Raw genomic sequence first — 26,568 nt, forward strand, 5'->3', positions numbered from 1 at the left:
AAGGGCAGATGCGTGACGCATCTTGTGGTGTACGGGCGGGGCATTGCTGGAGTAGCGTTGCAAGTGCGACGCAACACCTGCAATGTACAGAGGCCACCCACACATAACGTGGTGCGTCACTCCTTACGCCTGCTTCAAGCAGGCGTAAGGATTTGACGCAGCAGCCTCGTAAAACTGACTCAGTGAAATGTTGTAGATTTCACTGCGTCAGTTTTACGGGGCTTTCCTACGAGGGAACGCCCACCCTGCAACAGAACGCCCACATGAAACCTGACGCAGGTTTCATGTGGCGCAGGGCTTTACAAAGTGACGCATCTGCCCAGATGCGTCACTTTGTAAATAGGTTGCAGGGATGCGCCACGTTTCCGCGCCGTTGCGTCACACAACGGCAGCGTAAACGTGGCGCAAGTCCGTCATAAATCTGCCCCATATTTTGGAATGAGACTGTTTAATAAAATACCTTGCGTACAATGGTTGTGAGAACATCTCTTGCCCTGTTTATTTCATTCAGTTTATGTTTGACTTCTGGATCTTAGATGCGCGTTGTTTATTTTGACTCTTTCGTCTATGGGGCCTTCTAATCATTCCAGGAACATATGTTAGTCATACTGCAGTTCACAGAAAACGCGACAATAAAGGACTGTCCTGCCATGACATGTCAATCCGCTGGTGCTGAGCACGTACCGCAGCATGAACAATTTACACATTGAAGTAATATGCAGTGGTCTGGCACAAATGTATCACAGCATGGCACTGTGAAGAAAAAGAAGTATTTTCCAAGTATAATGTCACTTAATCGGATCCGAGTAAATCAGGGCTACCAGCTGTGATGCAGCTGATCTTTAGCAAAAGCATGATATGATCTGAAATGAATGCACAGAATAGTACTTTCTGTGCTGGTGAAAGCAAGGGAGACCAGAGCTGTGAATAGACTTCGGTACATTGTTCTGTTGAAAGGTTATGAGCGAGAATGGAATTGCCTTATTTTCCCGTCCTTGGATTTAGAGAGTAACCATAGTTCAGTCTAGAGAAGGTATGGATTTACTGCATATAAATGCTCAAGCATAGCGTTTGATCTCATCCAGGGTGGGCTTCCGGTTACAAGAATGTGCTACCTGAAGAGAGAGGGACCCACAGAAGAAAGGGCTCATCCTTGAGTTGGGCGGAGAGAAACCCTGCCCCAAGAACTGTCAGGCCTGAGTCGATATAATGCCTTGCTCGACTCACTGGGTTCAAATATATTGTTTTGCCTGCTGGAAGGTGTGACCTCCTAAGGACTGCACTCCCTGGGAGAAACCGTGTGTTTTTTGAAGTAGATTAATTATAAGTTTGTGCTGGAAGTCCTTACGACTGACTTGAAGTTTGTGGAGGAGTGGCCAGGGGACTGTATTTTGGAGGTAAACGACCGTGTGATGAAGGGATCACTGCCTGCAGAGACTGTTCAAAGACCTTCAGTTATGTAGCAAGAGGCTAGAGTCCGAGGATGAAGCATGCAACAGACACCATCCTCTGCAAAGACTGGCCAACAACCTGCAACTGTTAAATAAGACCAGTGTCCGTGAAGATTGCCCTGACACATCAATATGGAGCGACAACCAATATTCTGTGAAGGGTGGCCCAGTACTTGCACTTGTAACATGAAGCCAACGTCTGTGAAGTCTGGTCCGAATTTCCATGACCTTAAAGATACTGGATAAAATTCCCCCAAAAATGTTCGAACTTTACTCCACAGGGTTACATTTATGCATGTAGTAAACCTCTAACCTGTTTAAAAATCCAGGGAAGTTATGACGTTTAAAGCTCTCCATGGAATGTTTTTCAAGAGCATATATTTTTTATAACATTAAATATACAGATGGCCCAGAGCTGGGTCTACACTCGTACCATTTTTTATCTGATAGTCCTTTTTCGCTGACTGAGATGTAAAGGGAGTTAGCTTTTGTTCACTCAATTTAATTAACAGTGCAACCCATTTGGCTACAAAAAAAGGACCAGGAATCAGTGATTATAGTTATGGAGGTTTATTACAAGTTTGCAGTCAGGTTAAAATAAACAAATCTCAATGCCATGCTGTAAAAATACAGAATAATATCAGGATAGCCCAACCTCCTAAAGACGTTCAGGCGTACCATTATAAGACAGACAAGAAGATCGGTTACAGCAAAACAAAAGATCAATAACAATATCTGATGTTCAGAGAAGAGTTTCTGGTTCTCTCTTCTATACATTAACCAAGATGGCCAACCGTGAAGGAGCTCCCTCTGGACCCTCCTAGGGACAGGGATTGTCACTGGCTTAAATCCCTTCTGAGGCCCCATCATCGAGCCCACCCCCCATCTGGAATCGAATAAGGGAACTGTAAGGAAATGAGCCTTGACTTTGAAGAGACTGTTTTGAGCCAAGACAGCAGAAGAATATTGGGAGAAGAATACCGGGAAGGCCTGTCTGCACGGTTCCTCTTTGCTGGTCATCAGCCCAGAGACCCCCATCACCGGCACCCATCCCTGGCTACAGGCCAGCAAGGGAACCCGTCCAACCACTGGCAAGCTGTTGGGAACCCCCAATGCATCTGTCTCCGTGCATGTAGCCTGACGCTATACATCTTTCCACCTGTGCTGACCCCGGAGCCCATCATACGGCCTGGAGACCCTCTGCTGGCGCAGTGCTTGAAGACACTATGGAGGTGAGACCGGTTCTTAGTGAGCGCATGCACTGCGCATAGCAGGCCCCTGCCTGCCACAACTTAAAGATTGCTACACAGGAAATTGGAGCACAACCTGGGGTAATGTTGAGTTGCGCTTCACCCCCACACTGCTGCCCTAAAATGCGGTATTTGTCTGAATTTATCCTTTTGTTTTTGGGCTACCTCATCAGTAGATTTCTCTTTGGGCTACTTCCTAAGTAGGAAGTTGGTTCTGGGCTTCTTCCTCAGTAGAAGTTTTTCTGGACTGCTCAAGTAGATTTGGTACCTACCACGCTATACCGAACTTTTTAGTGCCCCTGCGGTACAACTGGACCTATCCCGACTGTGAGAATATACAATTCCTTGAAATATGAGGTCATGATCTAAACATCATATTAATATAGAGTTGATGAGGCTTTTCTGAGTGGGCTTAATTTCTAGTAGGACTCTACTGATTGAACCCCATCTGCGGAGCCCACCTGCATCTCTCTGCGCGCCTGGGAGGTGCGGCCCGCGCTGCCCGGCTCGAGTCTGTCCATGCATCTCCCTCCGCTGGGGAGTGCATTCAGCTGGCGGTTCTTGCCGAGGCGGTGCCTGCGAGGGTGAGTGCAATTAGCCCCGCCTGCACGCTGTGTCCACCGCGTGATTGCTCTGGTGTGCTGATCGGCTGTTCCTACACAGCCGAGTTAAGAGGCCCCCAAGTGCGCGGCTGCCCCCTCCGTTGCCTGTGCACCGCCTGTCAATTGTGGAGACTGCTCCCACCGGCCTGATAGTGAGACCCTCGAGAGAGAAGTGTTATCCCTGCTGAAGCAAGGTCCTTTCTGGGTTGTCTGGCTTGTGAAAGCCAACAAGCATTGACAACTCCAACCCCGGCAGCCGCTCCTGTGTGCAGCCACCTCATTCTGGGCATCAAGGTTTTGGTGGGGAAGAGACTGGAGGAGACACCTGTCATGCGTGAGGCCGGACCAGCGCATTTTCGCTGCTCACAGTTGAAGAGAACGAGGCCAAAGGGATAGGCTGCGCCCTACAAACGTTTGCGAGGAGGACAGATCTAGTCCACGTGCTGAGACGCCCGCTTGTGTGCAGCACGTCGGCGGACAGGCCACAACCCCACACCTCCACAGCTACGCTAGGATGACTGACCCGGCGGCAGGCGGTGCTGCTCAGCAAGACGGAGGATGGAATCCAGCAGTCGCCTCAAATCCTCCACCCCCGGTGCACACTCACACCGCGGTTGCGCCGCTCCCACCTTTCAGCGAAACCGCCGACTCTGCAACAGCAGCACCCCGGTGGAAGGCCTGGGTCGGACGACTCAACCACTATTTCAAGGGGACAAGGTAGACGGATGGCACCGTGAAACGGTCACTCCTCATCTACTATGGCGGAGCCGAGATATACGACCTCTTCGAGACACTCCCCAACACGGGAAGAGAAGATGACTACGAAGCAGCAGTGGCCGCCCTCAACAACCACTTCGACCCGCAACTCAACCACGATTTCGAAAAGTTCAAATTCAGGAGGGCGTGGCAAACTGAAACAGAATCAGTCGACATGTTCTACGCGCACCTGCGCCGGCTGACTAGCACGTGCCCCTTCACAGATCAGCAGGAAGAGATTCGTGATCAGATAATTCTGGGCTGTAGATCTAAACTGTTGAGGATGCTCATTCTCTGGCAACCGGGAATCTCGCTCGATGAAATCCTGGTCCTTGCTCACTCCCACGAGCTGTCCGACGCCAGGTTGGAAGAAATGGAGGCCGCCCTACATACACCAGTTGTCACGTCGCAGGTGCCCAAGATCCCGGCCATCAAAGAAGAGAAAGTAGAGGCTTTCCAGAGGCGACCCCAGACATCACGCCCAGTGCCGAAACCAAGCCCGGGAGGACTGTGTGGGTATTGCGGTGAAGATCACCCTGCGACAGCCGTATGCGGAGCAAAGGGGAAGACATGCTCTCGGTGCGGAAGACAAAATCACTATGCCTGAGTGTGCCATTGTGGGCGGTTTCGACCGACGACGTCACGGCCGCGGAACATGTCTCAGCGGGTCCGACAAATGTCGCTGGCAGACCCATCACCGGTGCCGGACGACCAACCGCAGGAAAGGCGCCCCATGTACGAAGACGATGAAGTATTTGTAGTCTCCTATGTCAGCCGAATGGGAACCCGTCGGAGGCCACCTCCCATGTGCTCTGTGTCCATTGATGGTACGGATGTGAGAGCCCTCATTGACACCTGTGCCTCGGTCAACAGCATGGACTCCGATCAATATGACCGCCTGTCACTGCGACCTCCTCTGGCATCGTCCACCGCCCGCATCTACACCTATGGAGGGACGGATCCGCTCTCTCTCAGAGCGTCATCCAGGCCACGGTTGTCAGCGGCAGCTACGCCACGGAGGCGAGATTCCATGTCACCGACGGCAAGAAGGGGACTCTGCTGAGCTGTCACACTGCCGAAGACCTGGGGATCATCTTCTTTGCTACCCAGGTCCACGAATCTCATGCAGAGGCGATGCTAGAGGAGTTCCCAGAGCATTTCGAGGGACTGGGGAAGCTAAAAGGCAAAAGGTTCAAGTTGTACATTGATCCGACAGTACGGCCTGTGACCCTCAGGCATCGACGTGTACCTTTCAACTTACGTCCGCAAGTGGAGGAGGGGCTGAAGAAGCTCGAGGAACTAGGACTAATCGAAAAGGTATCTGGGGTGTCCCCGCTGGTTGGGCACCCAAGCCCAAGCAACCAGGAGCTATTCGCCTCTGCATCGATATGAGACTACCTAATACAGCAGTAAAGAGAGAGCGTCACATCACCCCCACGATGGATGACATTGTGGCCGATTTGAATGGGGCAAAATGGTTCTCGAAGCTGGACCTGAATGCTGGATACCACCAGTTGGAGCTCGACCCCGAAAGCAGATACATTACGTCGTTTTCAATGCACGTATGATTACGCCGATACAAGAGGCTCAGCTTCGGAGTGTCCTCGGCTGCTGAAGTTTTCCAGAACGCCATCCGGGAGACGCTGTCGGGGCTGCAAGGCGTAATCAACCTAAGCAACGACATCTTGGTATACTCCCACATGCTTGAGGACCATCATACTCACCTCAGTGCCACGCTGAAGAGACTGGCAGATTGTGGTTTGACTTTGCACAAGGCCAAGTGTTCCTTTTACCAAGAGAGCGTGGACTTCTTTGGATACACTTTCACCCAGGAAGGGGTGTTGGTTGACCAGAGGAAGGCTGAACCGATCAGGACCACCAGCACGCCACAAAACCCCACTGAGGTGAGGAGCTTCCTCGGTATGGCTACATATTGTGGGCACTTCATCCCCAATCTGGCAGCCATATCTGAGCCGCTACGCGCACTCACGAGGCATGATCGGAATGGGAATGGACACCAGCGGCCAACAAAGCTTTTCATGATGTCAAGGCGGGCCTGCTGGGCAAGACGGTGATGGCATACTTCCACCCACGACGCCGAACGGAACTGGTAGTTGAGGCGAGCCCGTTGGGCCTCAGCGTAGTCCTTTTCCAGGAACACAGCCCTGACATCTGGAAGCCAGTGGCCTACACCAGCAAGGCCCTTACCAATATGGAGACCAGTAATGCCCAAATCGAAAGAGAGGCACTGGTGATCAAATGGGCGTGCCAGCACTTCCATCTGTATCTGTGTGGCCAAGAATTCAGCGGTGTGACAGATCACAAGCCCTTGCTCCTGCTGTTTACGGGCTCATCCCGACTGGCCCCACCCAGGATTGAACGCTGGGCCGAGCAGCTGCAAGGATACAATTTCAAGGTGGTGTTCCGCCCAGGGGCGCACAACCCTGCTGACTACTTGTCCCGTCACCCTGAATCTTTGACGTCCTCCGCGTCATCTAGGGACACTTGCAGCATAGAGGCATTCATACACATGGTGTCACACGGCGCATGTCCGAAAGCCATGACCCTGGAAGAGATCAGTCACGCCACTCAAGAAGACCCTCCGCTCACCAGAGTTCATGAAGCCCTGGAGAAAAATGGATGGACTCACTTCATGGACGGGGCTCGAGCCCTCCGGCTGGAGGTCAGTCATGCACGTCAGCAACTATGGAAAGTAAGGAGTGAGTTGAGTGTAGGAGCAGAAGGAGTGATCTTGAGAGGGCATCTCATCGTAATACCAGAAAAACTCCGGAAGAGAATCCTCGCTTTGGCTCACGTCGGCCACCAGGGAACGGCCAAGACCAAGGCGAGACTGCGGGATAAGGTGTGGTTCCCGGCAATGGACTCCATGGTGGAGGAGATGGTGAGGCAGTGCCATGCCTGCACAATCACCGGAGGAGACCCTGCCCCAGCACCTGTGCTCACAGAAGAACCGAACAATGCCCTGTGGACACACCTAAGTGTGGACTCCGGGTGTTTTCCTGACGGGCGACACATGCTGGTAATAGTCGATTCATACTCGAAGTTTCCGATCGTTGAGGTGGTGTCCTCCACCGTGTTACCACCTGTGATGAAGGTTTTGGATCGGGAATTCACAATGATGGGGTTACCTGAAGAAGTCAAGTCCGACAACGGACCCCCTTTTCAGAGGAGGGAGTTTCAAGAGTACCTGGAGAGCAGAGCGGTAAGGCACAGAAAAATCACCCCACTGTGGCCTCAGGTGAACGGTGAAGTAGAAAGGCTCATGAGAACCATCAACCGGGTGCTACGCATCGCCGTGGACAGCAGCGAAGATCCGGAAGCGGCCTTAGAATAGTTCCTGGGAGCTTACCGCCGGACTCCCCACTGCACCACCAAGTGTGCCCCGGCTCATCTCCTGTTCAAGCGTGCTCCAAGTGTTAGCATTCCAGCTGACCCGGCGTAGGTACCCGTGGAAAGGGATGATGCCGCTGTTCAGGCACGGAGGGAGACCATGAATCGGAAGACGAGTGAGGCCCAGAGATCTCAGGAGCCCCAGCTGAGAGTGGGAGATCGGGTAGTGATCAAAGACCGACACCCCGGGTGGAAGTTCCGGACATCCTATGAGCCTGAAGTATGGGAAGTGGTGAACGTCCAAGGCACCATGGTTACTGTCCGAAGAGGCCACAGTCTGTCACGAGGAACGTGTCCAGTTTTAAGAAGACAGTGGAAACGGATGGATGTCTGGAGACATGGGGGTGTCAAGGCTCTCAGTTGGCCTTCTCCCCCGCAAGGTCACCGGAAGGAGGAGGTTCGGGCCGGAGTCATCCATGACGGCGAGTCCAGGGATTGTGGAAAATGCAGGACCAATGACTCGGAATACTGGCACAGCGTCTGTGGAAGGCACCCCAGCTGGGGTGTTGACATCCCCTTCTTCCCGGAGCCAGAGGTATGGTCTCTGGCCGAATCCAGCGCCCAGCCAGCGTTTGAAAGACTTTGCATATACCTCTCCATGAACTGTGCAGTTTTCATGAGTGTGCAGGACTAAAAGAAGGAAGGGATGTAGAGAGCCACCCGGCCTCTCCTAAATATTGTATCTGTTGCACCCATGCATCCATACACCTATCGGGGCGGGCTCGCCCCGAGGGTATACATAAATGGGCCGTAGACCGCTCGGGGTCTTCCGGCCAGCAATGATCCACTGTCTCCTGTGCCCATCATTACAGCGCCGCTGTGGTCTAAGCCCGTAGGCCCCGCCGCGCTACAGCCCCCACCCCAGCCTCTGACGAGCTCCATCATACCCACTCCATTCCATAGACCCAATTGCCTCTCAACTGATCCCTATAATAGTCCGCCTAGAACTCAAAATTGACTCTGTTCTGGATGAAATCTCATCACTACTGAAGGACCCAAATAAGTGCCACCTCTTGCCCCACCCTTACTCATCTATGGCAAACTCTGATCCTCCAGCTGTTTATTAGTCATTCAAGTGCACGGAAGCGCTAAGCATGGCTTTGAGCAGTAGAAATGTGTTAAGGACATTGGGGCATATTATCAAGAAAGGGCCTTACATTATCGCCGCTTTTATCGGCTGGTAACTGCCGATAAAGCGGCGGTAATGGGCTTGATAATATGCTCTATGAATTCCAATCGAAGCCCATGTTAGATGTGAAGACATGTAACATGGGCTTCGATTGGAATTCATAGAGCATATTATCAAGCCCATTACCGCCGCTTTATCGGCAGTTTCCAGCCGATAAAAGCGGCGATAATGTAAGGCCCTTTCTTGATAATATGCCGCATTGATCGTTGGTGTGCATTCTACCTATTGTGAATGAAATAATTGCCTCCTTTTCCGTCTACGGCATAGTCTGCACCCGAGTAATTAGATTTACATACAGTTTGATTCGCTTTCATCAAAGGCAAATGATCAAAGGACTCAGGAGGTTCTATGTTAAAATCATAGTTCAATGTATTGAGAACTATGTTGAATTTACACCACGTTTTAAACTTCAAGCAACATTTATTTACGAACAGTCAAAACATCGAGTTGATTTGCCTTATATTTATTTTTTCACAATGCTTAGTCGCTTTACGCATGCTACAATTTATTGTAGATTCATTTTCAAGGAGGTGGTGTGCAAATAATCTTATTTATTGAGTGAGGTGCATGCATTCGCTAAGTATTTTTTTCATGCCGTCACTTGAAATAGTTTCATCACCTGACACTAATTACAGATATCTGACACACTTGGGGTGGTTTTTCAGAGTACGTACTGGAGAGTGAGGTCTACTCATTTTGTGGAGGTATGTTCAAAGTGAAACACTTCTGCACGTTTGGATGATGGTTTGATTTTTCAGCATAGAGCAGTGGTTTTGCATGTTTAGTTTTTAGTGCATGTCAGGTGTAATTTTATCTACAAGTATCAATGAGTACTTCAATGGATAATCGATGATAAATGTGGAGGCCCTTCAAGAATGGTCTTTATTTATGCAGTAGTTTTTGTTTGGGACTGAGGTTGTTTTACTAATGACGGGTAGAGAGCACTGTGGTGAGAGAGGAGTTCCTGCACACTTGGGCAGATATATTCACTCATAGAGAAATGTTCAAAGGTTGAATGGTAACGTGGTTCTCATTTTGACTTTGTAGTTTCCCCGGAGGTAGGGCTAATGTAGCTCGAAATGCATTGGGACGATAATCTTCCTCGTTGAATTATGATGAATTTTGAACCTCACAGTAAATGTTGGCACTCCATCTTTGTAAAAATGTCAAGCATGAAAAATGATTGGTTGGAAAGACATAGATTACTACTGATTACATTTGGAATCAATTGGATAATAAAAGGATGATAATGATTCAATGTTATTGGATTGTTTGAATATATTAGTACAGCAGTGCATCCTGGGTTGGGGAACCTCTTGAGTCTCCAGCTGTTTATTAAACTCTGATCCTGCCACAAACTTGCACTCTGACCACTCATACTCTAACCCTAGGCAAACTATCCCCTACATTCATCACCACCTCAAACCTAGATTCACCAAGACTAGAATGTAGCAGCAGGAAGCCGAAATGCTGTGTAACACATATGTCAATGCTCCAAAGCAACCTTACCACCGCAAGCTCCCGGTTATCCTTGGCACCAGTAAGACCACTGTCACCACTCGCCCTCTCAGGTCACTTGTCCAACTAACTACCATCTAACCCAGTGAGCATGGTCCGAGGTCTGTACCTACTCTTTGATGCATGCTACTAAACTGCTGGTCAGCTGTAAAGCATGCCACTGAAATAGCTGAAACCATGCTATGACAAAAAATTGACATCTGCTTTTTAACCAAAACCTGGATGAATGAACACTCTTCGCCTTTCGCAGATCTCCTCACCCCCCTTTCGCTTCTCAGTCATTCGCTGCGACTGCAAGGATCATGTCGGTGGTGGCTTATTTAGGAGTTCAGCTCTCCTCCAAAGGCCCCAAACCCATCAAATGTCATGCCATTTGTCACCCTGGAGGTTAAAAAGCTCAATTCTTTGTTAAATGTATTCAAACATGTTATATCAAAGCCAAAATATCTTTGTCTATACCTCCTAGAGCACATTCTAAACGTAAAATAGGAGCATCCATGGCCTTTTTAGGTAACATTCCTATAGCTGACATTTGCAAACCAGCTACATAGTCTACACCACGCTAATTTTCTAAACACTATTGTGTGGATGTATTAGCACGCTAACAAACTAATGTAGGACAGGCAGTCCTAAACACACTTTTTCAAACAACTGCAATGCCCACTGGTTAGCTACCACTTTGTAAGAGTACTGATATACAGTATATACAAAGCATGTGTATCTACAGCACACATGCCTCGAATGGATTATGTTACTTACCATGTAAACATCTGTTCTTGGCGTGTAGAGCTTTAGATTCACATGCACCCTCCCTCCTCCCCGGACACATATGATTGTTGCAGTTATCATTATGATAATTCATATTGTATATGCATGGACATCTCTATACTACACGTATTTACTCCATTCTCACCCTCTTGCGGGTAAACAATCTAACAATGGAGTAGAAGCCCATGCGCACTATCACCGAAAGGAGGAGTTATTTTACCTCGTGACTGGAAAAGACTTCTTTGAAGAAAAACTTGCAAACATTCGGACCCAACAATAGATGCAAGGCGTATGCAAAACATGTGTATCTACAGCTATATATGCCAAGAACAGAGGCTTACAGGGTAACTGTTAGAAGCTGGGTTTCTGCTGCAGTAACCCCCCCACACTTTTTGCCAGACTAGTGATGCACTTTGAATTGATGTGCCCTGGGTCCCTGCCAATCAGGTTCTCGGGGCCTGTGTTTTTTCCCAAAACTGTACCTTGCACCCCCCAATTGGCACCCCTCTGGCCACATGTCAGTCTCTTGTTAAAGGTACCAAGTGCACTGTGGCCAGGGAAGGCCTCTAAGGGCTGCAGCACTTATTGTGGCACCCTTAGAGGCCCTGTACCATTACACACACACACACTGCCACTGCAGGCTGTGTGTTTTGGTGCCGAAGAAAGTGAAGAGTCGATATTGGACACATGCCTGGGTGCCATGCCTACAACCCACTGCCCTGGCATAGGTCAGCCATCCCTCTAGCTGGGTACACTATAACAGTGGTGAGGATAAAGGTCCATGAGCCCTGTATCCCTACAGTGTCTAGACCAATTGCTAGACATTGTAAGTGCAGCAATGTCATTAAGAGTATGTGGTACTGGGAGTTTGTCATTACGAACTCCACAGCATCATAATGGATTTACTGAAAATTGGTGGTTAAACCCACACTGACACCAGTGTGAGACTTAATGAAAAATGCACTCAGAGGACATCTTAGAGATGCCCCCTGATAAACGGCCAGCCTCTGGTGGGTTCCCTGAATGGTACACACCAGCTTGCCACCACAAGACATGTTTCTGGACCCCAAGGGTGGGATCCTTCCCTCCCTTTCCTGGGCGGAAGTGGTCACACCTCCCCTAGGCCAAGAAGAGCCATCTGTGGCAGGGGAGCTTCAAAGGCCTTGCCACCTTTGTAATGCAACCCCCAGCCTCTCCTGCTATCAGGAGGAGGCACCCTTCCTGTCTCCCCTCCTTTTCAGCGGAAAGACAGGTGGGAGAAATTAGCTAGCCCAGAAGTTGTGCCCACTCTGCCAACCACACTCCTCGCAAGGTGAATTCCACTCTTCAGTACCCGCCATCTGGCAGATGGCAGGCATTCCCCAATCAGGGTTAAGGATTGTGCCCACTCCCCCACATGGGGTGAGCACAACAATTGTGTAGTCACCCTAAGGTCAGTAGCCCATTGGCTACTGACCTCGAGACCCTAAAATTCCCTCTAAATACAGTATTTAACGAGCATCCCGTAACCAAGAAGACAGATTCCTGCAACCTAGGAAGAAGAAGGAGGAAAGAAGACGCCCAGCAGAGTAGACTGCAGAGAAGAACTGACTTGGCCCCAGCCCTACCGGCCCATCTGCAGTTTCCAGAGATCCTGCACCAAAAGTTGCCTTGTCCTGCAGCCAGCGACCTCAAGAACCTCTGGCAGGACTGACTGCCTTCAACAAAGACCGGATCTCCTGTGAACAGCAGCTCTGTTCAAAAGAATCTCTAAAGCACGACTCAGAGCCTGCTGAGGACAAAGAAACCCGACACCTGGAACTACCACTGCACCCGTTGCCTACGGCCCGAGTGGCCCACCAGTCCCAGCGAGGTCCCCCAGCACCTCAGAGTCTGAGTCCACAGTGGGTTGACCCCTCCAGGACTCCCCGACATCACCTGCAGCCTCTGCACGGAGACCTCCCCCCGGTAAGATGAAATCCCATCTCAAAAGACCCTCCTGCATCCATCTGCCCAGGAGAAAAGAACCCGAGGTGCGCCTACGTCCCTGAGCCCTCCAACTTACCTGCCCAGATGTTGGTTCCTCCCAAAAGTCTTCCTGGACCAAGCCTGCAGCAAAAAACAAAAACTGAAAATCCCCATTGAAAACAACAGGGCACTTGACGCCAAAACAGCACCCTGCACCTGAGGCGCACCTGCGCTGCTACGGGTGCACTTTGTGTGCTGAACCGGATCCCCCTTTGCCCTGAGCCTAACACCAGGAGCTTCGCACCCACAACCTTGTGGGCTGCTCGTGAGCAGCCACCAACCGGAGGCCCCCTATCACCCATTTGATAACATTGGGCCTCAGCACTCTGCTGCCATAGGGCTGTTGAGGGTGTTCTGAGAGTGCAACCTTGACCCTGGCGTAACCTTTGTTCTAACCCTAGAAACGCAACCCAAAGACCGAGTACTTACCCGTTAAACGAGAACTTCATTTTTCTCCATAGGAACACATTGACTGTTTTTCCTTCAAAAAGTGTGGCGTTGATTTGTATGAAAACCTGAAAAGCTACAACTGTGCAAAACTGATTTTACTTACCTTTTCTCTAGGAAATTTCCCAGTGTGATATCTAGGCATATCACACTGAGAAGAAAAAGTAACTTGAAAAGTAATCTGAAAAGTAATTTCGACATTTTAACTTACCTGGATTTAAATCAATTGTATTTGAACCTGCATTCAATTGTAAAACATTGCATACGAATTTGCAAAGCATTTATTTCACTTACCTGTGCCAGGCTTGGCTTAGTTCTAGAAATAAAATACCTTAATAATATTTTTTTATACAAACAAAATTGGTCTGAGTTCAGTCTTTGAGTGTGTGACAATATTTGCTGATTGAGTGTGTACAACAAATGCTTAACACTACCCTCTGATAAAGCCTTACTGCTCGCCCACACTACCACAAACAGAGAGTAAGGTGCTATCTTCTTTTACCTCTGCCCACCTTTAGGGTTTCACTGCACTCTGTGCAGATTATACCTCATTTTGGTATAGTATAGACAGAGCCAGGTTCCTACAGTAACATAATCCAATAATCCACATATATACATGTATTTGTGACATGCAAAGATGGAGCCACAATTACGCTGCTCAACAGGTATGTATTTGCTCTTTCAAAGATACAATTGCTAAATGTTTTTGTTTTCTTCCACAGGGAAAGTTTATTTCCCTTTGGAGGATGCCTTCTCTACTCCACCAAACATTTTTGAGGAGTTCCATCCCTTTTTCCATGATAGATACAAATGTATGCCTACTTTTTACAGGTGAATGCCTCTGATTGTACCAAAGGTGGGAATGAGCCATACAGATGTTTGTAAATAGCACAAACTCACGCTTTTGGGTGTTCATCTCATTTGCAAGGACCTGAAATGACACCTCCAAGTTCATGAAAGCACATTTACAGATACTTAATTTTCTATCCCGCTGGTGTTGTAAGAGCATGTATTTCTAAAAGTAAATACACATTTCATGAAATGAAAGCGTGATTCTGCACTCAGAAATCATGCCATTCGCATGGCTTGATTGAACTTAGGAGAACAAATATCTTTGTCCAAAGGATTCACTGACTCTAATGTCTCTAGGTGTGTAATCATTTTACCATGACCCCCCTCCTAATATCCCAATCCAACATGAGTGGTTCTCCCATGCCCAGCACCTAGAAGATCAAACAATAAGGTAAAGACTTTCATCATCAACACTTTATTGTCCCTTCAGACAAGACATCGTAATCCTCGGAGTTCAGTATTAGGCATTCACTGAGGTTGTAGCCTGAAGTGCATTTCTTGAGTATAGCTTACCTGATAGAAGGAACATCTCAAATTTGGGCTTGACGAAGAAGCAATGTGAATGCACTAGGCTATCCAGTCACCATTTTCCACATCCCAAAACTGCTGCTTTCTCTCTTTGGGCTTCTTTTAAAAATGCAAATGCCATGATCCTATCTAATGTTATCTTTCCTCTTCGAAAAGCCTAATTAAGTATCATGTTTTACTTCTAAACTTGTGACATACCATAAAACTTTGCATCTCTTCGAAATGTGACACACTGCGTTAAATGGAATGCATTGGCAATACACCTGTTTTACTACAGAATATAGTCTTACATGATCAAAGCACAAGAATGTCTTATAGAAAAATGTAATGACTTCTTTAGATTTGATTGTAGAACATAATCCATTAGTTTGATTCCTGACAATAGAGATAAGTTGAGCTCTCTTTTACAAAGAAAAATGTATTTGAAATGTGACACACTGTGTTAAATGGAATGCATTGGCAATACACCTGTTTTACTACAGAGTACAGTCCTACATGACCAATGCACAAGAATGTCTTATAGACAAATTTAATGACCTGTTTAGATTTGATTGTAGAACATAATCCATTGGTTTGATTCCTGACAATAGAGATACGTTGAGCTCCCTTACACAAAGAAAAATGTATACGTGCTTTTAGTTTCTGAAACTCCAAAGGTAGGTAGGCTGGACAATGTGCCTTTGGAGATTCAAATAGTAAAGTAGGATATTTAATTATTGAGCCCAGTCCTCTTTTTCTGGTTTTCATTCCCATGGCAAGTACACCAACTGCAATTCCTGTCTTCCCTACCTCATATTAGTCTTACACAATCCAGAGACACACCGAGAGGCAGAGAGCTGTGACAGAAGTGTTGAACTGCTTCCCAGTGATGCTTTTAGTATTCATGATACAGTGTGCCACACTGATGGCCACAGCACAACACCATTACAGTTCTCTAATCGATGCACAACTACATCATATTTGTTTAACATGTCTGCTAATGTAATTGTTGCCCTTATGTTCTACTAGTTATTAACCAATTGTTTGTGGTGCTCTTTTTCAATGTTATAATTAACGTATAGCGTAATTTCTCTGTTTATAGACTTACCAACATCAATTTCTATGAAGTATACTCTAATGAAAATGTTCCTTCTACCATAAATAATGTTGAGGACATTGGCCCAGAATTCAACTTTACATTAAAGGTTAGTATCTCAATGTGTGTACTCTCAGTGAGATGTTGTTGCTGAATGCATTTAAATAAAGACTCCTTTTCTAAACAACAGGTACTTTGAAATTAAGTTATCCCAATAAATATTATGGATAATATAGTAAACAGTATTTTAAGAGCTAAACATGGTTAATAGTCTCAACAATACTCTCTTGCTGTGTATAACATTGGCAATGTCACAGAACCCATACATTGTGTGCAACAGTGCCTGGCTTTTTAGCTCTTCCCATAATTTGAAAACAAAAATGTATTTTTGGCTCATAAATTGGATTTCATGCACTACAAATTCAGACCATTTTGTACTTTTTACTGCAATGTAAACAACATTTTACAACTGCAGAGAATTAAACAATGATTACATATCCTGCCCTCGGAATAACAATGATTTGAGTTTTAAAGAAGCCGAAAAAATACTAATTAATGTTTCTAAAACTGTTTGTGCATGTTTTTTAAAAGATTTAAAATTCTAGGTTAAGGAAGTCAAAATGGGTTTTGTGACATTATTGAAGTGTTAAAAAATGCTAATTCAAAACGATATAAGTTTGAAAAATGTGCAAATATTAGATAAAATGTTTTCATAACATTATAAATCCTGTCTAACATGTGTAATTTTTAGTACAAGCAAACAATCAAGAGCCAGATGTACAAAAGCATTTAATGATCACCACCCACAGTGTTTGTGTCCATAAGATATTTTGTTTTAGGTCTTACCTAGGGAGCCCTTGAGCTGTCTCTTAGAGACATGTTGCACTCAGGATATGAAAAGAGAACAATTGATTGACAGAATGCAGAACAATGTCATACATTCACCCCAGTACTGAAATCTGGGCCTAAATCCATCTTTTTTTGCTCCCCATGCCATTCCAGTTTAGACCCAGCCATATGCAAACCAGTCTTGACCCTGTTCCCCATGTGCACAGTCCAGCCCGAACCACCAGTCAGGTCCTCCGTGGACTGGAAACAAGCATCCTAGGACCAGATTTGGGGTTATCACCCCTCACCAGCCAGGCTAGCTTGACTAGTGGCACGGAGAGCATGGGACCCATGTCTGGGCATACCTGTCCCACTCGGGTTAACATATGCAAAAAAGAACAATTGATGGACAGAATACCGAACAATGTCATACATTCACCCCAGTACAGAGCTCTGAGCCTAAATCCATTATGTTCTTGCTTCCCATGCCTTTCCAGTTTAGACCCAGCCATATGCAAATCAGTCTTCACCCTGTTCTCCTTAAGAACAGCCCAGCCCGAACTGCTTGGCCTGGCCCTCCCTGGACTGGAAACAAGCATCCTAGGACCAGTTTCAGGGTATCATCCCTCATCACCCAAGCTCATCAAAAACGCATTGCTTTCACTTCTTTCACGACAATGGAAGCGCCATGGTATATCTGAAGTGAACAGTGCATGTGTTTTTAAAATACACTGGACCTTTGTTAACTTATGCAGAGTATATAAAAGTTGCCTGCGGCTGTACCAATTCTTTCTAAAGTACAAGTTTTAAAAATTAAAAAGCACAATACTGTATTAGTATATGGAAAAAATTTACTAAATTGTTAGTGCTTTACTTTATTGATGTTTTTGTATTCCTTTCCGAAAACACTATACCATGTCTCATTTTCCTTTTGGTTTCATTATTCTCCAGTAAAGTCAACTCTTAAACACTTTGCCAGCACTTAAGTACACTAATAGTCAGGGGGTTGAGAGACTGGTGGTATATAAGTGCTCTCAGTTGTCCTATTTTACCACAAACTTTAATCTCTTTAATAGGAAATGTAATATAATTAATAATATGCTGCATAGCTAAACATTTATAAGGGTTCCAAAGGCGAGAGCTATTGCATTGCAAATGCTTGTTTAGTCTGTACTAAACCACTTTTTTTCCATTTGGAAAGGCCTATCCAAATTGCAAGTGGAGTTTTGCAACTCAGGCCACATTCCAATTATGAAATATGTCTGTGATTTCTCACAGCAATTGCAGTCTCAAACCAAATGGAAGTTACCAACACCTCAAAGGATGTAGTAACTTATCGCAAGGGGGAAGCTATCCAGGTTGGATAGCTAGCACTGTCACAGTCTCCTCGCTGTGTTCCCAAATATGAAACATGTATTTAAAACAGTGCCTCTTCCAATAAGGAACACAGACTGCTTTAAAAAACAAAAAAGAGTTTTGTGTTTAGGAATGGGAACAAATAAAAGGTGGTTTGCTGTTCCATTCACTCTACCATCCCTTTGTTCGTCTCCAATTGCACATTGGTAGCAAAAAGCAAATATTAATAACAAATCAAACTTCTTAGCAGAGTGCTCAAAGTGTTAAAATCAGAACTGTTTAACATGGATTGTTAGCATTTGTTTAGTATGCTAGATAATATATGCGTTATTTTTTCAAAGCTAGTTCTTTAATAAAAGTTAGAATTGTTAGTTAAAATGTTCTGTGATGGTGTTAGAATGCATACAAATGTGGAATAGGTTTACAATGTTTGAATGCAAACAATAGCAATGAAATAAATCATTATTTTATGATTTCTTCAGAAAGTTGGACTAGGTAGGCCATGCATTCATTATACAGCGTCATCAATACATTTTTAAAAATGTCAGATCTAGTTAAAAGATTAAAATGTTAAAAAATGTGTTATTTAAAATAATCAATATGTTACTCATTATGTAGTTATTACACCTACAAATATATTTTAAAGCCTTTATGATTAAGGCAGTGTTAGTTATTAAATTCTAAAACAATATAAAAGCTCTACACAAGAAGCATTGATTTATCTGGACTGGTACAATGATTCATAAATCATCTAAGGTGTTTTAACTTTGTTTTAAATATGGTTAAATCAACTAAATATAAATAGATTTGTTTATCTAAGGTTTTTAATCATTTTGCCTTTAAACAAAATGCTTCTATATGTTCTTGAATAAAGACATATGTAGATCTCGGCAAAGTTTTGACTGTTAATCTGTACATCCTCAAAACTTTCACAAGAGCTAGCTTCTGAAGTCATAGATTTTTGCAAATAATTGAACAACCATGATCATCTGTTATAGAGAAGAAAACTTTCAGGCCTTGGATTACCAAGTGGTATGATTTAGAATTTATGTACTGGCTGATCTGATACTGAGGTCTACAAGCTGTACAGTTACCCCATGTATCCCATTTGAACTGGATGTATGATAAGGTTGTGCTCTCTCACCACTGACACCTGTTTGAATCACCGATACCCCAATCCAATCCACCCTACTAGTGGTCTTAAAAAGATTTATGAAGCACGCAATGTCCTCTCAGAAAAGATGCAAGTTGTGCTTTTAACAAAATGTTATGAGACACTGAGTTTTCAATGTCTGTATAGCTAAAAAACAATAATTATTGTTTTTATTAAGGCGTAAGTATATTGCTAATTGCCTTTCTAGTATGTACACACGAAATTAACTCCATGTTATTTAATTTTCTTTGCACTGTAAGCATTACCCATTCTTTGTCTGAATTCCTTGGCTTAGAAACTTTGAATCAGTATTTTTAAGAGAGCAAATCAAACAACATTTCTGAAATTTAGATTAGATCCTGAAAATGCAAGAGCCTTACATGCATAGAGTGATATCAACTGCATTGCTCTAAAGCTAACAACTATGGCCAGAGTGGACCTGTGCTTTCCTAACCTTTTTCTCTTCATTCCAGATTACAACTGGGACGATTCCAGTGAAAGTGGCTTTTGTAACAATACATCTTCCAGAGGTCACTAAACAAAAGAATTTGTTGATGTACCTAACAGCAGTGGACACAGACAAGGTGAATACACTTCACTTTTTCATTATGAGGAGTAGTCGCTACATAAACAAAGGAACAGACAAAATTAGTCTAATGCATATTTAAATATTTATTTAAATATAATAAGAATTTACAAAGTAGTGAGAACTAACAAGATGACACAATTATCAGAATTGTAGAATACTCTGGCAATCTATGTTCCAGTTAAAATGTTGTCCAATGCCCCATTATGCAGGTCTCTGAAAGGAAGTGACATCTGTATAAGAAAATCAAAACAATTTCTACAAACAGTAGACTATTCAGAGGAGGTCACTTTTTCTGTAGTAAAGCCATAATTTATTTAGGCCTCAATTAAGAGTGATGCGCTGTTGGCGCAAGATTCACGGAGCCCAATAAATTCATAAAAATGGGCTAATAAAGTGAACTTTCTGCATCAAAATCCATGTCCTTATATATCCACTGGCACTTTTTCCTTAGGTAATTATCAGATGGTTTGACATGTAGATATCTATCTGGGCAAATTTCCAACTCTCATGTTTGATCATACTCAATAATTATCAGATGAGACTTCACAAGCACTGCCAAGGATAAAGTCATCTTTTGAATTTTCTTAATCCTGGAGATGTTGATAAGTGGAAACACTGGACTCCCCTAACTCATAAAGCCTGCAGGTGGGTTACAGATGAGACAACCACCAGCCACAATAAGGCAGTCATGCGACCACGTAAACCCCAGTATTAACATTGGTATTCATTCATGATATTTCAAGGCCATCTTTACCTCTGCCATCGTCATGAGGACATTACTTTCGTTATCACTATTTGACAACATCTACATCTCAGGTGGCAGAATATATCCCTTAAGAGGGCCATTGAGGCCTAAATGATCTCAGATGTTATGTACAAAATGTTATAATGCAGACAACATGCACCATCTATCAAGAGTAATATGCAAATAAGTGATGCACAGCCCATTTGCCCCATATAGTTAGTTTTTGATATTCCAGCATTTTTCTCTACAGAATGCCTAATGAAGAAGAGTAATTTTAGATTTTTCTGTTACTTTTTCTGTCCAAAACCACCTTTGTCATTTGTTGCATCAACTAATAATCTGCACTCTATCTCATCCTTTTTAAAACCTATGGGCCCGATTCACAGAACTAACTTAAGACAAAATCCTAAACTTACTACCATTTTGGTATTCACAGAAGGTACTTACTCATTTTGGTATTCACAGAAGTTAGGAGTCCTAACTTTAGGACTCCTAAATGCCTTCTGTGAATACCGAAAGTCTTAAAGTTAGGATTTTTCTCAATTTAGTAGTAGTAAAGTTAAGACTCCTCACTTTAGGACTCCTAAATGCCTTCTGTGAATACCGAAAGTCTTAAAATTAGTATTTTTCTAGATTTAGTAGTAGTAAAGTTAGGACTCCTAACTTTCGGACTCCTAAATGCCTTCTGTGAATACCGAAAGTCTTAAAATTAGGATTTTTCTCAGTTTAGTAGTAGTAAAGTTAGGACTCCTAACTTTAGAACTCCTAAATGCCTTCTGTGAATACCCAAAGTCTTAAAATTAGGATTTTTCTCAATTTAGTAGTTCAATTCAATTCAATTCAAGAAAACTTTATTCGGATTGCAAAAAATCCATGAAAGTCACACATTACATAAAAATACATTTTAAAAATAATTTACACAATTTCCAAAAATAGTTAAAAACTGCAATTAGTTTTCAAGTATTAATGTAAGCAATCAAAGTCAGGTTATTAAAGTGCGTTCCAATGTGCATTCCAATTAGCTAAAGTGCTATTGCAAGGGAGGCATTTTAGGCACGTGAGCATTTCAGGGAGATTCCATAGATTTCCGTGCACAAAAGATGACTTTCAAAAATGAGCTTGCACGGAAAATCAGTTCAACATTTTCTAATTTTAAAAGCATGAGATATGATTGAGTTAGGGAAACTGGTCTTTCTTTTTAAAATATGGAGCTAAAAACCACTTGATATATTTCATAAAAAATTTACAATGAAAGAAAAAATTTAAGTCATTTTGTCTGCTATGTCCATCACAAGGGCAGGGGCTTAACTTGTGTCCAAAGTTCATCGTGCTGTGGCCCATGGGAAAACAGAGTGAGTATTTTATAGATCCAGCTCTTAGGCGAAATAATAACGACCTTTCCCAGTTGGTCATAGGGAGTCTTAAGTATAAAGGTATTTGTTGTGGAGATAAGTCATTGTTTATGTTGATCACATATGATTTGACAGTTTGTTTTTGTAATTCTATCTCCAACCTCTTTTCCCTGAAGAGGGCATAGAGTTCAATTTGTATGTCCTTTTTGTCCGTGCTCTTAATCTGGGAAGGATCGTTAAAAAGATGAGTTTTACCAATACTGTCTAGGCTTTCCTTTGTTGCCCGAAGCCACGGGATACTCATACCTTTGTCACAGTTTAGACATTCGGACACAATTTCCTGTGTTAAGGTAGCACGTTCATTAGCCCAAATGGACAACCAAAATATTGCAGGTCGCGTGGCAATGAAGTCGGTTATGTAGGGCAAGTTGAGCTCAGCATGACAGATGTACCCGGAAGAGGAAATTGGAGCTCCAAGAAGTTTTCTACATAAACGGTTTTCTTCTATCTGCAGGCTGGATGGGCTCACTATCCCCCAAATATCTGCGCCATAGGTTGCAACCGGGACGCATTGCAATTTATAGATTTTCACAATTGCCTCAGTTGTTTCTGACCTTTTTGGCCGGGGCAAGGCAAGGATTGAATTTATGGCCTTTGAGAACTTGCCTGTGGCGTGGGCGAGATGCCCACTCCACAGGCCGTTCGCAGCAAAGACCATACCTAAGTAGGGGAATGATTTGGTGGAGTGTAACTTCTCTTGACCAATCGAGATGGAGTTGAGTTGTTTGGCCCCTGGCCCGCATGTCATGATAAATGATTTTTTAAAATTCACCTTCAGGTCCAGATTCCCCATAAAATGTGCAAAGCTCTTGACCAGGGCACGGAGAGCATTCGGTGTTAGGCCCATGATCACCGCATCGTCTGCATAAAGGAGTGCGGGTAGCAGGTTCCCTTGGATTTTCGGGACATCCGTTGTCGTCTTTTTCAGGGAGTCACTCAGTCCATTTATGTAGATAATGAACAGCAGGGGTGCTAAAAGGCACCCCTGACGGACGCCTCTTTCTACCTTAATTGCCCCCGAGATTTCGCCCTCCATTCCAATTCGTACCTGGGCTTTAGTGTCCACGTGTAGGTAGGCCAGGAAGTGTACCAAGGGTTCGTCAAGGCCATAGGAGAGAAGTGTCGCCCACAGTTTCGACCTATTCACTAGGTCGAATGCGGACGACGAATTTAGTAGTAGTAAAGTTAGGACTCTTAACTTTCGGACTCCTAAATGCCTTCTGTGAATACCGAAAGTCTTAAAATTAGGACTTTTCTCAGTTTAGTAGTAGTAAAGTTAGGACTCCTAACTTTAGAACTCCTAAATGCTTTCTGTGAATACCGAAAGTCTTAAAATTAGGATTTTTCTCAACTTTACTACTGGGCTTGCCTGTGGTGGAGAGGCAGGGTATTCCAGGTCTTGGCAGCAAGGTGGGAGAAGGATCTTCCTTTGACCTATTGACCTATCTTTTTGATTTTCCATTAGCTATTACCATCTTACCTTCCACTGTCAACTAGCCTCAGGAAACTCCTCATTTAATACACTCCAACCTAATCTAAATTCACCTGACCGCTGTGTCGGTACTTCCCTGATTTTACCCTGGCATCTCTTAATCTATTGAAAATGTGTCTATTGTTGTAAAGTAAATGCCTAGCTCCTCTAATGTTTACACATTTTTACTGCTGTGCCAACAGTTGCCATTGCTACTGGCTTCCCCTTTCATGCCACATTTAGACAGTTATCATGTGTTTATAGAGCATTAAAAAATAAGTATTTAAATAGTAAGATGTACATGGCAATGACCTTGAAAAAGTGCACAAGGTTTGCCTCAATATTACTTTTAGATTATTTTTTACCTGGAAGAGGGGTCATAGGTGACCACAATGCTTAATTAAGAAACCCTTAGTTTCAAAAGGGATTCTTTCCTAAGCATTGCCCAAGCCTATTTAGCAAACATTGTAAAAAATACAGCCTGGTTCACTACCTTTTGGGTGCATCTACGTTCACCCTAAATTGAGCAAAAAACTTCTTCAGATATAATTTTCCAGTCAAGACCCACAGAATAAGGATCTGTGGAAATGTTTAATGAATTTCCCACTGGTGGAAATATAGACTTAAATGCACAGTGTTGGATACTTAGCCATTCAATATATATGCAACACAAATAAACAAAGTTTTTGAGTATTTTTAAAGATTTTGCATGACAACTCCAATAATGGAAAAATATATAAATTAATGCAACTTGTGATCGGAGCATGAGTTCAAGGTGGGGCACGAAAGGAGAAATGCATCCCTGCAGGTCAAAATGCTCTTACACCACAAAAGAAGCTCCTGGTGGAAATTAAAATGAATAGAAATAGTTTGAGGTATAAATCCAGTCCACCAGAATAAGCATAAAGAAGGAAGACTAAGAATCATGCAAATCTGAAATGTTTGTTAATAAGCTCCTCGGTATAAAATCGCTTAAGTCAAAGCTGCCTGCTTGATCATAAAAAAAGAACAATTAATAGACAGAATGCAGAACAATGTCATACATTCACCTCCGTACATAGATCTGCGCCTCACCATGCCATTCCAGTCTGGACCCACCCATATGCAAATCAGTCTTGACCCTGCGCCCAATGGGAACAGCAATATACAGAACAAATGGCAGTGATAACATAGAACAGGCCAGCAACTCTGTGTTATCGTTCAATCAGTATTACAATTGATATGTAAAGTTGTGCTCAATGTACAATACTGTGCCATTCACCAGTGTTTACATATATAGAGGAGAAACAACTCTCACCCTATAATTCAAAATACAACATTGAATACAGAGCACGACCACAAGTCAGTCAATTGACCTTGTTGTCAGTTCGTTTTAATGAACATCGGACCATGCAATAATATAGAATATGCAACTATATAAGTACAAAAACAGCTAGAACACAAATGGTCTTGATTGTGTTGACACGAAGTCTGAAGTGTTGTTGAAGACAGCCAACAAGTGTTTTGTCGAGTATACAACTTTTTCAAGGCTTAATGGTATGTTAGTAGGGATGGTAAAAAGTGTGTACGGATCCCTAAATACTTCGAAATAGGCAACAGCAATGGCGGTGGTACAGACGATCTGGTTGTATTTCTAGTATTCCACTTCGGAACACTTTTCCCGATTTGTAATTCTACGCAAACAATGTGAGCTGATTAAAGTTATTTATCAGTGTATCCAAATGTTCATAGACAGATGCATAATCTTATAAATAGTAGGCATTCAGTGACACTCATCAAAGTAAGTCAAGGCTCAAAAGCCAAGTTTCTGCAAAAATCAATACAGCATGAATAGTTACAGCTGTACTAAGCCGGGCATATAGTAGCGTATCTCGTGCATCTGGAGAAAGTCATCCGCCATAATTCACAGGCTATACCTGCATTTTAGTACTGCAAAAAGAATAACTGATAGACAGAATGTAGAACAATGTCATACATTCAACCCAGTACAGAGATCTGGGACTAAATCCATCATTTTTGGGCTCACCATGCCTTTCCAATTTGAGCCCAGCCATATGCAAATCAGTCTTGACCCTGTGCCCAATGGGAACAGTCCAGCCCGAAATGCCAGGCCAGGTCCTCCCTAGACTGGAAACAAGTATCCTAGGACCGGTTTCGGGGTTCACCCCTCATCAGCCAGGATAACTTGACTCCAGCAGCATGGAGAGCACCGAACCCACGTCTGGGCATACCCGTCCCACTTGGGGTGACAAATGCAAAAAGAACAATTGATGAACAGAATGCAGAACAATGTCATACATTCACCCCAGTACAGAGATATGGGCCTAAATCCATCGTTTTTTGCTCAACATGCCATTCCAGTTTGAAACCCAGCCATATGCACCCAATGGGAACAGTCCAGCCCAAAATACTTGATAATACTGGCAGCCTCTAGGAACCAGTTAGAGTGTCAATTATACCCTGGAAGGTGGTTCACCAGTTCTGCAGAGAACAGCTGGCAAACTTTGGTGATCCTTGTCTGATTTCTATAGCTCTTGCTGGTGTGGCATTTGCCCTGAAGGTACAGCATTTTTCTGCGTAGGCACCAAGTAGATTTGACCCATGCTGCAACTTCTTTTGTTTGTGAACAAGAGCTTTTTTTAGAATTTGACAGATGGAGTAATCCTTCACAAACCTAACAAATGCCCTGTCCACCTTGTTGCAAGTGCATTACAGTCTAAGGCACATGTAATACGACGGATGGGATATCTGACAGGTTTGCAATGGAGTACCCATCTACCAAACTCTAAATCAGCTTCACAATCTTAATGTTAGAGCTTTTTAATGAAAAACTGTAAACGAATAGTCCTGGTGCCCAGAGAGGTTCCCCCCATGACTGATTCACACTTTGATTACCCTACATTCTTTATTTTTTTTAAAGTATTTTTATTGCCATTTTTTTATAAGTGTACGTCCAGTACTGTTGCAAACAATAGAGCACAGTATCCTGTTTACAGACAGGAAAATTACAAAAACCAGGAGATAAGTATAATACAGCATTGTCTAAATGGAGCAGATAATATAGGTTGGTCAGCCATATGCGTGGACAAGGAGAAAAAAGAAAAGAAAGCATAATGGCATCAGCAACACGGAGGCTCGCCGCTATCTGCAGGAAAAACAA

At 43.9% G+C, this 26,568-nt stretch overlaps 1 protein-coding gene across 2 annotated transcripts in view; it reads left to right on the forward strand.

The window, feature by feature from the left end:
- The window catches only part of ITGA2 (integrin subunit alpha 2), a 616,173-nt gene that overhangs the window by 536,287 nt on the left and 53,318 nt on the right, over nucleotides 1-26,568 (forward strand). For both annotated transcript variants that reach the window (XM_086960619.1, XM_086960620.1), the window contains 2 exons: nucleotides 15,861-15,963; nucleotides 19,665-19,775. In XM_086960619.1, the coding sequence (XP_086816745.1) occupies nucleotides 15,861-15,963; nucleotides 19,665-19,775 (214 nt within the window). The remainder of the gene's footprint in view (nucleotides 1-15,860; nucleotides 15,964-19,664; nucleotides 19,776-26,568) is intronic.

Source organism: Lissotriton vulgaris, chromosome 3_1, assembly GCF_964263255.1.
Source record: "Lissotriton vulgaris chromosome 3_1, aLisVul1.2, whole genome shotgun sequence".
Taxonomy (NCBI): Eukaryota; Metazoa; Chordata; class Amphibia; order Caudata; family Salamandridae; genus Lissotriton; species Lissotriton vulgaris.